Source organism: Typopeltis vanoorti, chromosome 15, assembly GCF_054136105.1.
Source record: "Typopeltis vanoorti isolate ZY-2024b chromosome 15, IOZ_Tvanoo_1.0, whole genome shotgun sequence".
Taxonomy (NCBI): domain Eukaryota; kingdom Metazoa; phylum Arthropoda; class Arachnida; order Uropygi; family Thelyphonidae; genus Typopeltis; species Typopeltis vanoorti.
The window spans coordinates 110,238,126-110,252,683 of NC_143563.1; the positions used below are offsets into that span (position 1 = coordinate 110,238,126).

General features: G+C 33.5%; 1 protein-coding gene across 3 annotated transcripts in view; it reads right to left on the reverse strand.

The window, feature by feature from the left end:
- LOC150099075 (uncharacterized) overlaps positions 1-14,558 on the reverse strand; it is a 162,297-nt gene that overhangs the window by 66,360 nt on the left and 81,379 nt on the right. For all 3 annotated transcript variants that reach the window (XM_090405059.1, XM_090405060.1, XM_090405058.1), the window contains one exon: positions 9,606-9,748. In XM_090405059.1, coding sequence (XP_090261185.1) covers positions 9,606-9,748 — 143 coding nt within the window. The remainder of the gene's footprint in view (positions 1-9,605; positions 9,749-14,558) is intronic.

The window sequence follows — 14,558 nt, forward strand, 5'->3', positions numbered from 1 at the left end:
AACTTGGTTTTATCTATAATTGTGATTCTTTTTAATTAGTATTTCAACTATATTTTGTAACTCTGTTTTTCATTTCACTATGAAGACCAAATCATCAGTAAATTTAATAATTCTATTGCGATTTACTTTTATTCTCATTTCAATTTCTTCATATTCTTTCATTATCATTTCACTGTATATATTGAAAAGTGATATTATACACCCTTGTCTCACTCCTCTTTTGATATTTTCTTCTTCTTCACTTCCATCTAAGACAGGTTGAGTCTTCTCTTGAGCAGGATCTTCCAGTCTTCTCTATTCCTTGCTGTTCGAAAAAGTTCCTTATATGTTCTGCATCCCGAGACGTTCTTTATTAATTTCAGCCAGGTAATTCTTGGTCGTCCAGGTCTTCTTTTTTCAGTTGGAAAAGTATTGATTAGGACATTAGGAAGTCTGTCTGCATCCATGCGTACAGTGTCCAAACCATCTCAGTTGTTGTTTTCTAATTTTTTCTATTATTGTCTTTTTATACAATAGTTCTTGTCTGACTGTGATGTTTGTTTTCTTTTCTATCCAACTTGTTCTATTTATTTTTCTTAAGCATTTCATTTCAAATGCTAGCAGTTTTTTCTCCTCTCTTTTTTTAACTGTCCACGCTTCTGCTCCATAGATGACTGTTGGTATAATTATTGCTTCATATAATTTGATTTTGACTTGTTTAGATATCTTGTTTGTTTTCCAGATTTTCTGTAATTTTCCCATGGTGGTCCATCCTATCGCTATTCTGTGTTTGATTGTTTTGAGTTCATCTATTGTTTCTGTTAGTTTTGATCCAAGGTATATGAAGTTGTCTACTTGTTCTATTTGTTCTCCATTTAGGGTGGCCGAGATGGTAGTTCTGTTCCTCCCTATTTTCATCACTTTTGTCTTTTGTATATTTATTGTCATGTCATATGTTTTACAGGTTTCGTTTAGCTTGTTGATCAACTTTTGTAGTTCATTTGGGGTTCTTGCAAGGACGAGATCATCTGCATATTTGATATTATTTATGTTTAAACCGTTGACATTGATTCCAGGCTCATTGTCTATTGCTTTCTTTACAACTTCTTCTAGATATATGTTGAATAGGCATGGGGATAATGGGCATCCTTGCATTACTCCTTTTTGGATCTCTATGGGTTCTGTTGTGAGTGTGTCCTTTTTAATTATTGCATTTGTCTTAGAGTAATATTTTATCAGAAACTGTATTATATATTTGTCTATTGCTTTTTCTAGTAGAATTTTGAGAAGGATTTCTCTGTTGATGTTATCGAAAGCTTGTTTAAAGTCCACAAAACAACAATATAGTTCTTTATGGTCTTCCCAGCTGAGCTCTGCTAGTTGGTGCAATGTGAAAATTTGGTCTATTGTTGAATAGTTTCCTCGGAAACCAGCTTGTTCTATGCCTATCATTTCTTCGTAGGTGTTTTTTAATCTGTTTTGTATAATTCTTATGAATATTTTATAGGTGTGAGGGAGTAAATTGATTGGTCTGTAATTTCTGCAGTCTCTTTTGTCTCCTTTCTTGTATATTGGGATGATCTTTCCAGTTCTCCAGTCATCTGGGATCTCTCCTGTTTGTAGTATTTTATTGAATAGGGTTGTTAAATATTCTATTGATATGCTGCCTCCATATGACCACAGTTCAGTAGGGATAGTATCAATGCCTGGTGCTTTATTGTTTTTCATCTGTTTTATTGCGTATCTAACTTCTTCTTGTAAAATTTTTGGGTGATCATTATTTTCTTCTATTGTTGGCATGGTAGTTTTGCTTCTTTGGTGGAAGATAGTCTCAAAATGGTTTGACCAGATTTTTCTTATATATTCATTATTCCCGGTTTCAGTCATCTTGTTGTTTATCATTGTTACTGCTTTTGCTGAGAATTCCTTTGTAATTTCTCTTACAGTATCATGGAAGACTTTTAGGTTGTTTTGTTGGTATGCTTCTTGGCATTTCTTAGCTTTTTCTTCTAACCATTTTTCTTTGGCTTTTTTGCTTAGGTTATCAACTTTATTTTTTAGTGCTCTGTATATTTCTCTATTCTCTTCATTGTCTTGTTGGTAATGTAATTTTGTTGGAATTCTATTTTGATATCTATTATTGCATTATTAATTTCATTTATAATTTGTGTGTTCTGATTCCAGTATAATTCTATTATTATTCTGAGGTCTTTTGTATCAATTTGAATGCCTTAATATTTCAATTAACTTTTCATGGCTTTCTATGTCAAATGCTTTTTTCAAAGTCTATAATAAAGCATATATATATATATATATATATATATATATATATATATATATATATATTATTATTTATTTCTACTCATCTTTCAATAACAGTTTCTAACTGATAAATTGCATTAATTGTACTTTTTTCCTGGCATGAATACTTTTTGATGCTCACTTATATGGCATTTAATTCTATAAAACATTCTATATGTTATTATTTTCATTGTATTTTGAAGCATGAGATATTATACTAATTGTTCTAAAATCATTACATTCTGCTGCATTATTATTTTCTGGTATTGGTATTGGAATGCAAATAGATTTTATGAAATCTTCTGGTAGTATGCTTGTATCATATATATTCTGTATTATTTCTATTAAAAATCCCCCCCCCCCATCTCTTATCAACCCATCAGCTGATATTCCATCACTTTACCATTAGGTAGTTATTTTATTGTGCTTATTACTTAGTCACGATTATGTTAAGTAAAATTTATACATCATGCCTAAGATAGAGAAGATATTAAAAATTACTGCCTTATCAGTCTCCTTTCAAACAAGATACAAAATTTTTACAAAAATCATTAGCAAAAGAAAACAGACTACTCCATTTTTGCCAAACTCCAGAACAAGCAGGATTCAGAAAAAATTACAGCACCATTGATCATATATATGTAATAAGAGAAATAATTAATAAAACAAATGAATACCCAAAACCCTTAGGTCTGACATTCATTGATTTTGAAAAGGCATTTCATTCAATCTCAACATTAATTATTTTAGAAGTCCTTAAAAATCAAGGAGTTGAAAAAGCATCCATTGATATATACTTAGTCATATATACAAGTAACCCTCATATAATGCAGATGTTAGGTTCCACAGAAATGCTGCGTTATATAAACCACATTATGCGAGACTCAGATCACATAGAAAAAGTAGGGTCATGTTCTGAAATCGTTTTTTTTTTTTTTTTTAATTATATAAAGAACAATGACATATCCAACAAAAAATATTTTTATTTAATTCAGTTAATTCATGTAAGTTAAGAAAACGTATAAACTATGAAACAAAATACATAGTATAAACTTATATAAATACAAACTGTGACTGTCCATCTGACTGTTTCAGACCCAGTCAGAATTCAGAAACCCACTAATGTAGTTAATACAGTAATGTACCATTTCTCCAACCTAAAAAATGACTGGTATGTCAACTGACTTCTCTGTGGAGCACCATGTAATAGTACTTCAATTATCCAAACTGTGTTCTGATAATTGAAGAGTTGGATAAACAGTTAACAAAAGCATATAAATTGACCAGATCCAGAATTAAACACACAGCTGTGGTATAAGTGGTATGGTTCATAAGTTTTAGTACAAAAATTATAAAAAATCAAAAACACATTAGAGAAAGATAAAACATTTATTATTCCAATTATAATTCACTGGCATCTATTCATCACTGTCTTCAAAATGAACATTTCGTAGATGTTCTTTATTCATGAGTGGTCGGACGTTATCATCACTTGGAATCTCTTGGACATCATTTGTATAATTCTCATTGCATGCTTCGGCTGGTTTAGTTATCAAGAAGTCAGTAATAAAACCTTGCTTACCACTATGCTGCAATTTTTTATTACGTTCATAATATGGAGCTAAACAAATATCCAATTGTCTCGTGAATTTTCCGGAGCACTCCATTGAGGGATCACTATCAGTAATAACTTTCCAACTTTTTTGCCAAGTCCAATCCTTCTGCTAATTTCTTTAAACTGAATTCTTTAACAGATTCATCAAAATCAGAATCTTCGCAGAACTTTCCCCACCTTTTGATTTGACATCATGTATTAATTGTACCAGGTCCTCCTAATTTAAATCTATTTCTCCATCAATTAATTCACTAATTTCGATTTCAACTATATCGTAAAAGTCCTCTAAGTGGCCATTAATATAAAAATAAAATTTTTACATAAAAGAGCATTACATATCGTATGTAACTCACCAGAAAATAAAGTGCTCAGTTTGAGATTAACACACTTATGATTTTTAATCTGCTTTCCTGACAGAAAACAAAGACAATTTTCAACAATAAACACTTTATATGGTAAACGATTGACATACAGGCATGCTAAAGGGTATTTCCCCCTAATACAAATTCACTACTTATAACTACATTTGCGATGCAGTAGACCCAAATTTAACGAAGATAAAATTTGATTTTTAAGTCACAGGGTGAAAAATATATAAAAAAATAAAGGGTTACTACAATTTGTAGACCGTGTTTTTATCAAAACTACGTTGTATAAGTACTGCATTGAAACATTGAACAAGGGTTACTACAATTTGTAGACCGCGTTGTATAAGTACTACATCATACGAGGGTTACCTGTATATCAATTCAACTACATCTTTAAATTTTTAAAATCAGCAACAGATACGAAATTTCCTATAAAAAAGGGAATTAGATGGGGAGATGCCATTTCACCTAAATTATTGATGGATGACATTTTATAATATAATAAGGTAATAGAGAATTTGGATAAAAGAAATGGCTACACTATGATACTGCTGGACTTTGCAAAAGAATATGATAGAATACCACATGGTAAATTATTATGTAATTAATAATTTTATGGATAGAGAGGTGGCTGATAGACATTAGAGGGTGGTCTATGGTGGAGTAGAATCAAGGTGATTGATGGTGACTAGTGGAGTGCCCCAAAGATCTATACTAGGACCACTATTTTTTTAAATTGTACATTAATGATATACAGGAGATTGGATGGTGGTGGTGGGGGGGGGGGATATTCAGTTGTTTGCCGATGAGGCAAAACTGGAGAGGCAATAGTTGATAAAGGTGATGTAGATATCTTGCAGGATGACTTAAATAAATTGGCAGTGTGTGCAAAGGACAATGGTTGTCAATCTAATGTTGTAAAATAAAGTAATGCACCTTGGGATGAAACGATTACATACTTCATATCATAATGATGATACTAGATTACAGGAAAATGATATGGCTAAAGATCTGAGGGAGGGGTTATGGTGGATAGAGATTTGAAATACAGAGGACATATTGCAAGAGTTGTCAAAATAGCTCAGAGGATTACCTGGATGTTGACAAACACATTGAAAAGTAAAGAAAGGGAGGTTATTATCCCTCTTTATAAGGCTATGCCATTATATTCAGCCACATCTTAACTACTGTGCACAGATTTCATCACCCGATTTCTTGGGAAATCAGGAGTTGGTAGAGAGGATTTAAAGACGAATGACTAAGCTGATAACAGGTCTGTGGAATGCTCCCTATGTAGTGTGTGAGTTACAAAGTTCGGTTGATAGGTAGAAAAGAGGAGACATGATAGAAACTTATAAAATATTAAGGGGGTTTGATAAAATTGACCAAAAGGAAATTTTTCATCATCATCATCAAATTCCTGATGTACCCTCAAGGGGTGTACAGGATATTATGATAGTACTACATGAAAACCTTACATCATTACTAACTTCCTATCAACAATTGTCCTCCAAATCAATCTAAAATATATCAAGAGTCCAACATTATCAGATCTTATATCTCTGTCTCCTAAAGCACTTTTTAACTGTATCAAACCACCTATATCTTGGTGGTTTTCCTGCCAATCTGGCAGAGAACACTTGTTTTTACACCTGAGATTAGCTTTGTTAACACATTCCTGGATGCTGACAATGTCAAGGTCCTTCCTAATATCCTCATTTTTAATATGACATTGCCACGGATGGCATCTGTTCATGCCCCTAATCTTTCTCAGGACTCTCATATCTGTGGTCTATAGTCTTTGGACAAGTGTTTTATTTCTAACCCAGCTCTCACATCGATAAGTTAAAATTGGTTTGAACACTGTCTTGTATACAGTTAATTTAGTGTTTTGACTAATTTCTCTCTCAAGCCATATAAATTTATTCAATTGACTTCTTACCATACTGGCTTTGTTGATTCTGTTATCTATTTCCATATTTATTCACTAAAAATCATGCCTAAGTAGCTGAAATGTTTTACTCGTTCTATAAGTTCTCCGTTCGCAATGCAGTTGATATTTTCAATGTTTTGGCCTATTTTCATTGTTATTGCTGATTTTCATAACAAATTTATTAAGAGTTATACAATTCAGTCAGGAATTTTGCAGACTTGTACTGGATTTATTTACAAGTCTAACATCATCTACATAAAGTAAAGAGCTGGGATTAACATCCCCAATTTTGATATCAGGTTTAATACCACTTTCCTTGATAATGTGATCTATATAGATAATGAATAACAGAGGGGATAATGTACATCCTTGTCTGACACCAGAATTAACATCAAACCATCTTCCTGTACTTCCTTCAATTCTAAATGCTGACTTAGAACTCAAAGACTAAGTATTGTTTGATATAATGCTCCATTGACACCATATCTGTAGTGTTTTGAATAACTTTTCTCTTGGCACCTTGTCATATGCCTTCTGCAGGTCTACAAAACTTAAATACAGATCTTTGTTATATTCCCATGATTTCTCCACTATTTGTCGTAAAGTGGAAATCTGATCCTGACATCCTCTATTTGGCCCGAATCCCACTTCTTCACAAAGCTTCCCTTCCACAATCCTTCTCAACCATTTCTCAAGTATACTTCCATAAATCTTACTAGGAACACTCAGTAGGGAAATACCTCTGTAATTCTCACATTCAGTTTTATTATCCTTTTTATATATGGGTACCATGAGAGCTCTACTCCAATCATCTGGAATTCGTCCCTCTGTCCAGGCCTTCTGAGCTATGCAGTGTAGCCACTGTAAGACTTTTATACTTCCATACTTGAGCATTTCTGGTCAAATATCTACTTCACATTTCAGCTTTTAATGGCTTTTTCTACTTCAAGTATGGATATATATTCCTGATTGTATGCCTAGTCAAGTGTTTTTTACCACTGTGCTGTCACTGATTGTTTCATTTAGCAATTTTTCGTAGCAATTACTCCATACTTCAAGGATATCTTTTTCTCCAGCTTCAAGGATATCTTTTTCTCCAGTTTTCATGTCACCTTTATCATCTCTAATTCCTTTTACACACTCTTTCCTCTATTTCTGAACTTTTTCAACAGCCTCCAGAATATTTTGCCACTTTCCTGATATTTATTTTCTATGTTCTTCCCAAAATCGTCCAAAGTTTTATTTAGCTAATTTTACACAGTATTTAGCTTTCTTATATTTGTCTGTATCTCTAAGAGGACAAGCTGACTTATTTGCCAAGAACTTTCTATATGCTTTCTTCTTTTCTTTCACTGCCTCTTTAACTTCCTATGTCCACCATGGAGTTCTGATTTTTCTATCCTTGCAGACAACCTAACCACATGCCTCTCTGGATGAATCAATCAATGTTTTCTTCAGGGCTTGCTACTGAATCTCCAAGGTTTGGTTCCTGTTTTCAAACTCTTTCATCTTTTCTTGAATAATGTTTGTGAACTTAAGTCTACAGTTCACATCTGAGAGCTGCTCAACTTTTATTTGCTTTAAAACTTTCTTATGTGTTCTTCTTTTCAGTATGAATTTCATATTGAAAAGAAAACAAGGAATAAGAGAAGTCTGATTGACTATATTATTGTTGATATTGATGTTTTCTCACTGGTGCAGTACACTCTAGTGTCCTGAAAACATCAATATCAACAAGAATATAGTCAATGAGACTTTTCTTATTCCTTGCCTCTAGGGGTCATCTGTGGAATTTGTGTAAGAGTGTGGTTGGTAAGGATATACAGACATTTTTTGCATGGTGAATGAATTTCCAGAATGGATCTCCCTGACAGTGAGTGAGTTCAAGGAGTTGATAGTTTTTTTTTTGTATAAAATATTTAGCTGGGTCTCTCAGAATGAATCTTTGGGCTCCATGGAGATACTGTATCATTGTAAAACCTCTCATGATATGCAACTTCATAACTTATCGTGTACATTTTTACATGTTTTTTGTTTAGGGAAATGTACTTAGAATAATGTTAATTTTTTTGACAGAAATAATCTTTTCTGTAATAATATCGTATTGAACCTTTGTAAAAATAATGTGGCACATAACATTATCATGTAAGGCTATTAAGTAATGTTAAATCAGTAAGTCTAATGCAAAGATTAGTGAAGAAAATTCCAAAGAACAATTGAAGAATGACTTCAGTATGTCCGAAGGTAAATACGCGACCAATTTTGAGAGAGATGCGCATGTGTAAAATGGAGGTCTGGGCCTACATAAGGCAATTCATCGGGAAAGAATTTTGTCTGAGGGTTTTGTAAGCTTTCTCTTACCTAAGTCCCTGTCATGCCAAGATCGCTGTTGGAAATCTAAAGAGAAGTGTTGAGGGTTCTGAGTCTTCTACCTGGGTACATTGCCACGCAAGAAATATTGTGTCTTTCATCTTAAAGGGAAGGAGAGGTACATCGCCACCATGTTAAGGGTCCTGTAAGGCAAGGCATAGTCAACAACCCTGACAAGGAAGAATTTTAGCAGGAAAACAGGATTGTGTCAGTAAGCGGAAAGAAAGACAAGAAGAATTATGTGTGAATAAAAGGTTAATGTGAAACACTATCTGCTGAACAAGAATGTATGTCAAGCGTCTATGTTTATGATGTACATTAATGGTGAATTAGGTTTAACCAAAGTATGTCTTATATTCAGTTAATGTTATGCTAGATTGTGAATTACCTTAGAACTAAGATTAGATTAGAAAGGCTTGAGGATAGCAAAAAGAAAACTTTTTGTAATGACACTGTGTATATACATGAATGTAACTCACTCTGTACATATTTCTGTTTGACTTATTAAATGGCTTGTAAACAACACATTGGACTGATTCTGTCAATGCACTAACCCAAAAATTCGAACCTGCATAAGGTAGATGTTTATATGAATTATATTTAAGCCACAACTAGTTTAAAGTAAGAATAATATAAGTGGGGAATATATACGATATCTGCTTAATCTTTGATTTAAGATCTTATATTCTCATACTCAATATATAGTCTACCTGGTGCAGTTGATAAAACAAATAAATTTATTAGACTATAGAGCATGAGAAATAAGATACAGTAGAAATAGATAAGTGGTGGCAGTCGATAGTTAAGGCAGCCAACCATTCACAATAATTAAGTAAAAGAAAACGTAGACAAAGCACATAAAATAGAATACAGATGGCAATATAACAAATGGTGCAGTCTTAATTATAACATAATAATAACTAAAGTAGAATATAACAATCACAATCAATTCCATTGAACAACAACACATACTCTAAGTACTTTGAATAACTGATTCAAAAACAACGCTGAAATTATTTAAAAATCAATAAAATCATACTCATTGATTTCATTTTCTTGTGTTGAATCAAATATTCTATCATCATGCTCATAAAACGTTCCTTTCTTTGGAATATACTGAGGATTTCGACGATCCTCATCATAATCAGGAACTTTCTCTTCAATACAAGGTGATTGCACATTCTGCTCAAGAAAAATAAAACAAATTAGGATATATTCAGAGATATCTTCTTATATTTATTATTAGATGAGGATCTATTTAATATGGTCATGTTGGATTTATGAAATTTGGTAACAACAAGCAGATGATACATAAACCAATGGTAATGATTAATTCATATAATTAATCATGTAATTAATTCTTATCACACAGAATATTTTTATTATTATAATTGACTTATGTATACATTTCATGTAAAATTAGTAAAGCGATCTGGACACAGTGCAAAAAGGAGAAATAGAAAATTAAATTTATTTGTGCCTATGATCCCACAGAATGTTATTTTAAGGAAGAAGTGGAGGAATTTGACATTAGAACAGGCAGATGACAAAGAAAATGGAAAAAGTAAAAGTGGGTCCATGTTGAAGATCTGAAGAGCAGAGTAAGAAATTAATACCACCTGGCATAGAGAAACATTTTGGAAAAATTTGGAGAAAAGAGCAAAGCTAACAATAATGGTAAGTATTTACTGGACTTCTGCCCAGGACACAGACTAGTCATTACTAACACCATGTTTCAACATAAAACTGCGCACAAGTTCATGCATGGAGCAAAGATACAAGAAATAAGTAAAGCCTCGTTGACATCATTGTTGATAGTGATATCATCATTCTGGTTCAGGATATAAGAGTGTACAAAGGATTTGAAATTGGAAGTGATCATCATGTAGTGTTAGGCAAAATAAAAATGGATATCACATTAAAAAAAACAGTATGTAAGAGTTTTAAAAGAACTAAAGTTGAACAGCTTTTACAGGAAAACTGTACACTTGACAATACAAACATTATTGAAGAAAATTTACAGAAGTTTGAAAACAAGAACCAAACCTTAGAGTCTCAGTGGCTCTGAAGAAGTCTTGGAGTCTTAAGAAGCCATTGATTGATTGATTCAGTTAAGGAGTTATCTGGTGAAGCTAAGTATGGATAGAACAATAAGAACCCCATGGTGGACAAAAGTTAAAGAAGCAGTTCTAGAAAAGAAGAAAGCATACCAAAGTTTATAGCAATTAAGTCAGCAGATACTCCCAAAAAATACAGTAAGTTATGTGTAAAAGTAGCTAAACAAAAGTCATCAAAAGACTTTGGAAAACTGTACACTTGACAATACAAACATTATTGAAGAAAATTTACAGAAGTTTGAAAACAAGAACCAAACCTTAGAGTCTCAGTGGCTCTGAAGAAGTCTTGGAGTCTTAAGAAGCCATTGATTGATTGATTCAGTTAAGGAGTTATCTGGTGAAGCTAAGTATGGATAGAACAATAAGAACTCCATGGTGGACAAAAGTTAAAGAAGCAGTTCTAGAAAAGAAGAAAGCATACCAAAGTTTATAGCAATTAAGTCAGCAGATACTCCCAAAAAATACAGTAAGTTATGTGTAAAAGTAGCTAAACAAAAGTCATCAAAAGACTTTGGTAAGAGTATTGAAAATAAATATCAGGAAGGTGGCAAAATATTCTGGATGCTATTGAAGAAGCTTAGGAATGCAAGAAAGAGTACAGTAAAAGGAATTAAAGATGATAAAGGTGACATGAAAACTGAAGATAAGGATATTCTAGATGTCTGGAGTAATTATTTTCAAAGACTGTTAAACAAACCAAGCAGTGACAGAGCCATACTAGAAAATTTTCAAGAGGAATGCAAAGAGGAGTATTTATCAATACTTGAGGTAGAAAAAGCCATCAAAAACTTGGAATGTAGAAGGGCAGCTGGAGTAGATGATATTTAAGTATTTCTGGTTGAGGTATAAAAGTTTTGTAGTGGATACACTGCATAATTCAGAGGGTGTGGTCAGAAGGGCGAATTCCAAAAAATAGTAGAGGAATTTCTCTACTAATTGTTCCAGGTGGGATTTATGCAAGCATACTTGAAACAAGATTGAGAAAGATTGTGAGAGAGAAACTTGGAGAAGAACAAGCTTCAAAAACACTTCAATTATATGGGGTGAGCAAAACACTATACAGAGCAATACATAGTCTATATTTAAGTTGCAAGTCAGCAGTTGGAATTGAAGGAAATACAGGAAGACAGGTTGACGTAAAATCAGGGGTAAGACAAGGATGCACATTATCTCCACTCTTATTCATCATCCATATGAATCACATTATGAAAGAAAGTGGCATTGGGCCTGATATTAGAATTGGAGATGTCAAACTTATCTCTTTGCTTTATGCAGGTGATGTTGTACTCCTGAACACATCTGGTGCAAATCTCCAGGATTCACTAACAAAATTGAATAACAACTGTAGCAAATTTGGCATGAAAGTCAGCAGAAAAGAAAAAAAAAAAAGACCAAAATTATGAATATAGGCAAGAGCATAGAAAAATTCAGCTGCATTCTGAATGGAGATCCTATAGAAGTCAAATATTTCAGCTATTTAGGCACAGTTTTTAGTGAACATTGCAGGTTAAATCTGGAAACAGACAACACAATAAGCAAAGCTGGTATGGTGGGTAGCCAGCTGAATAAATTTATATAGAATAAGAGAGAAATTAACCAAAATACAAAACTAGCAGTATACAAGACAATGTTCAAACCAGTTTCAGTTATGGATCTGAGAGTTTGGTTTAGAAATAAAACAATTGTTTAGAGACTAGAAACCATAGATAGTGGGCTCAGCAAAATATTAAGGGAGTGAACCAATGGAATGAATTGCAGAATCATATTAAAAATGAAGATATTAAAAAGGAACTTGACATTATTAGCATTCAAGAATGTGAAAGTAGAGCTAATCTAAGGTGGTATGACTACTTAAATAGTATTGACACTAAACACAGTATCTGGTTGGATGAAGCTTGTCTTCTCCATAGAAGCAATTTTAAATATAAATGGCTTTTCAAAGAAAATTACAAAGCTCTTTTACATCAGCCTAACCTGAATCAGAACGATTGTCTCTCTCTCAAAAGTTTGAGAGATTCTCATTTTATGTAAACATCAAAAATAGTTTTAATATTGTTTATTAATATTCATTTCCAGCTCATGGCAACAGTTTTTAATTCGTAAACCAATTGTTGTATGTACCCTGTACTGCTGTTCTTTGATTTGCTTGTTTTTACACGCTGATGATGTACTGTTATTTTCAGTACGAAATATCTCTACTTTCATTAAAGTTACTACTGACTATAACTTGTTATTTATAATAATGCCACAGGATCTTTAAAGATTAGACTTAAATAGAATGGTAAGTAAAGGTTAGAAAAACAGGTGTTTGGTGCCAAGATGACAGGAAAGAGACCAGAGGAAGACCAAGGTCTCCTATGGTCTCTTTCCTGCCATCTTGGTATATATAGTTGGACTGATTTGGTCAGAAGTGCTCACAACAGAGTGCTCATAAGTAATAGACTGAGTTGTAGGAAAACTGTTGACGGGAGTTTAATAATGATGTAAAGTTAATCATGTAGTGCTGTCATAGTAACCTGAATATCCCTTGGGGGTACACATCAGGAAATTGATGATAATGACTTCATCAAGGAGAATGGAAGACTGTAGAGGTTGCACAGAAGGATAAAGGGTAATAGTGTGATAGGAAAGGTACTCAGTGTGTTACCCAGGTATGACAGTGATGAGAGAAGACAAACAACAAGGATTATTAATGATATATTAGCAGAAATGTAAGTAGAGAAAGGAGTGCAATTTTTTAATGTGTGGAATGAATATGAAGGATGAACTGAAACTGCATTTGAATGGTTTCGGTGCGAGTCATTTGGAGAGAGTGCGGCTGGAAGTGAGTAATAAATGCAGAGAATGAATCTAAGTAAGAAGTGATGTGAAAGAGGGAGAGTAAGGAAGGAGGGATTGATGTGGTGCTGAATGGAGAAGGGGGTAGCAAGAGTGTAGAGAATGAGAGAACAAGTGTGGAAGACAAATCAGGGAAATGGGAGACTCAGGGTGGACAGGGAAACACAAGTGTGAGAAAGGTTGATGCTCCAAGAGGATGTGAATGGATGTGTAGACAAAAAGGGAATGGGATTGCCTGGGATGTAGGGAGAATAGTTGGATTTGAAGAAGGTTCTGGGATGAGCAAGGAAAAAAAGAAATGGTTTGAGGAATGTATGGAGGTCACTTCTAATAAGTTGTATCACTGAAACTTGTTACAGATCCCAGAATGAGATGCTATTCGTGAGTGAATGCTAGAAGTATCAGAAATAAAGGAAATTAAATGGTCGAGTCAATTCAATTAATTTAACGGAAATTAAATTAATTCAGTTCATTCACCCAAAATTGTTGGAACAAGTGAGACATGGTTAGATAAGCTTGACATCCTGAGAGGAAGAGAGATGGAAGGGTACGATGTTTTTCATGATGATAGAAAGGGTGAAAAGGGAGGTGGAGTGCTATTGACGATAAAAAAAAAAAGAGTTATGTCCATATAAGGTAGAACTGTAAGAAGTGGTGTTTTTGAGGCATTGTGGTGTGAGATAGAGGTGAACAGAATGAAATACTTAGATGTTGCTATAAACCTGGTAATGTGGAGGATTTTATTTATTTTATTCGTGTGGGTTCCCCTCCCCCTTATTCTTCGACCGCCTCTTAGACTGGTAGAGCCCTCCTAATGAGGGATTAATTACTATATCCTATGACTGTAGCCTGTGTTCGCGAGGCTTGCTTGCAGAATGAAAAACCCCGGATAAATTGGGGGAAAACAACCCTGCTGTCCACACCCAAGAACGGCTAACTTGGCTATGGCTGAGAAAGATCCTTAAGCTCCTCATGTTGTCGATGGGAATCGAACATAGGACATTCAGGAGGACAGTGACTATGAAATGTACAGCAAT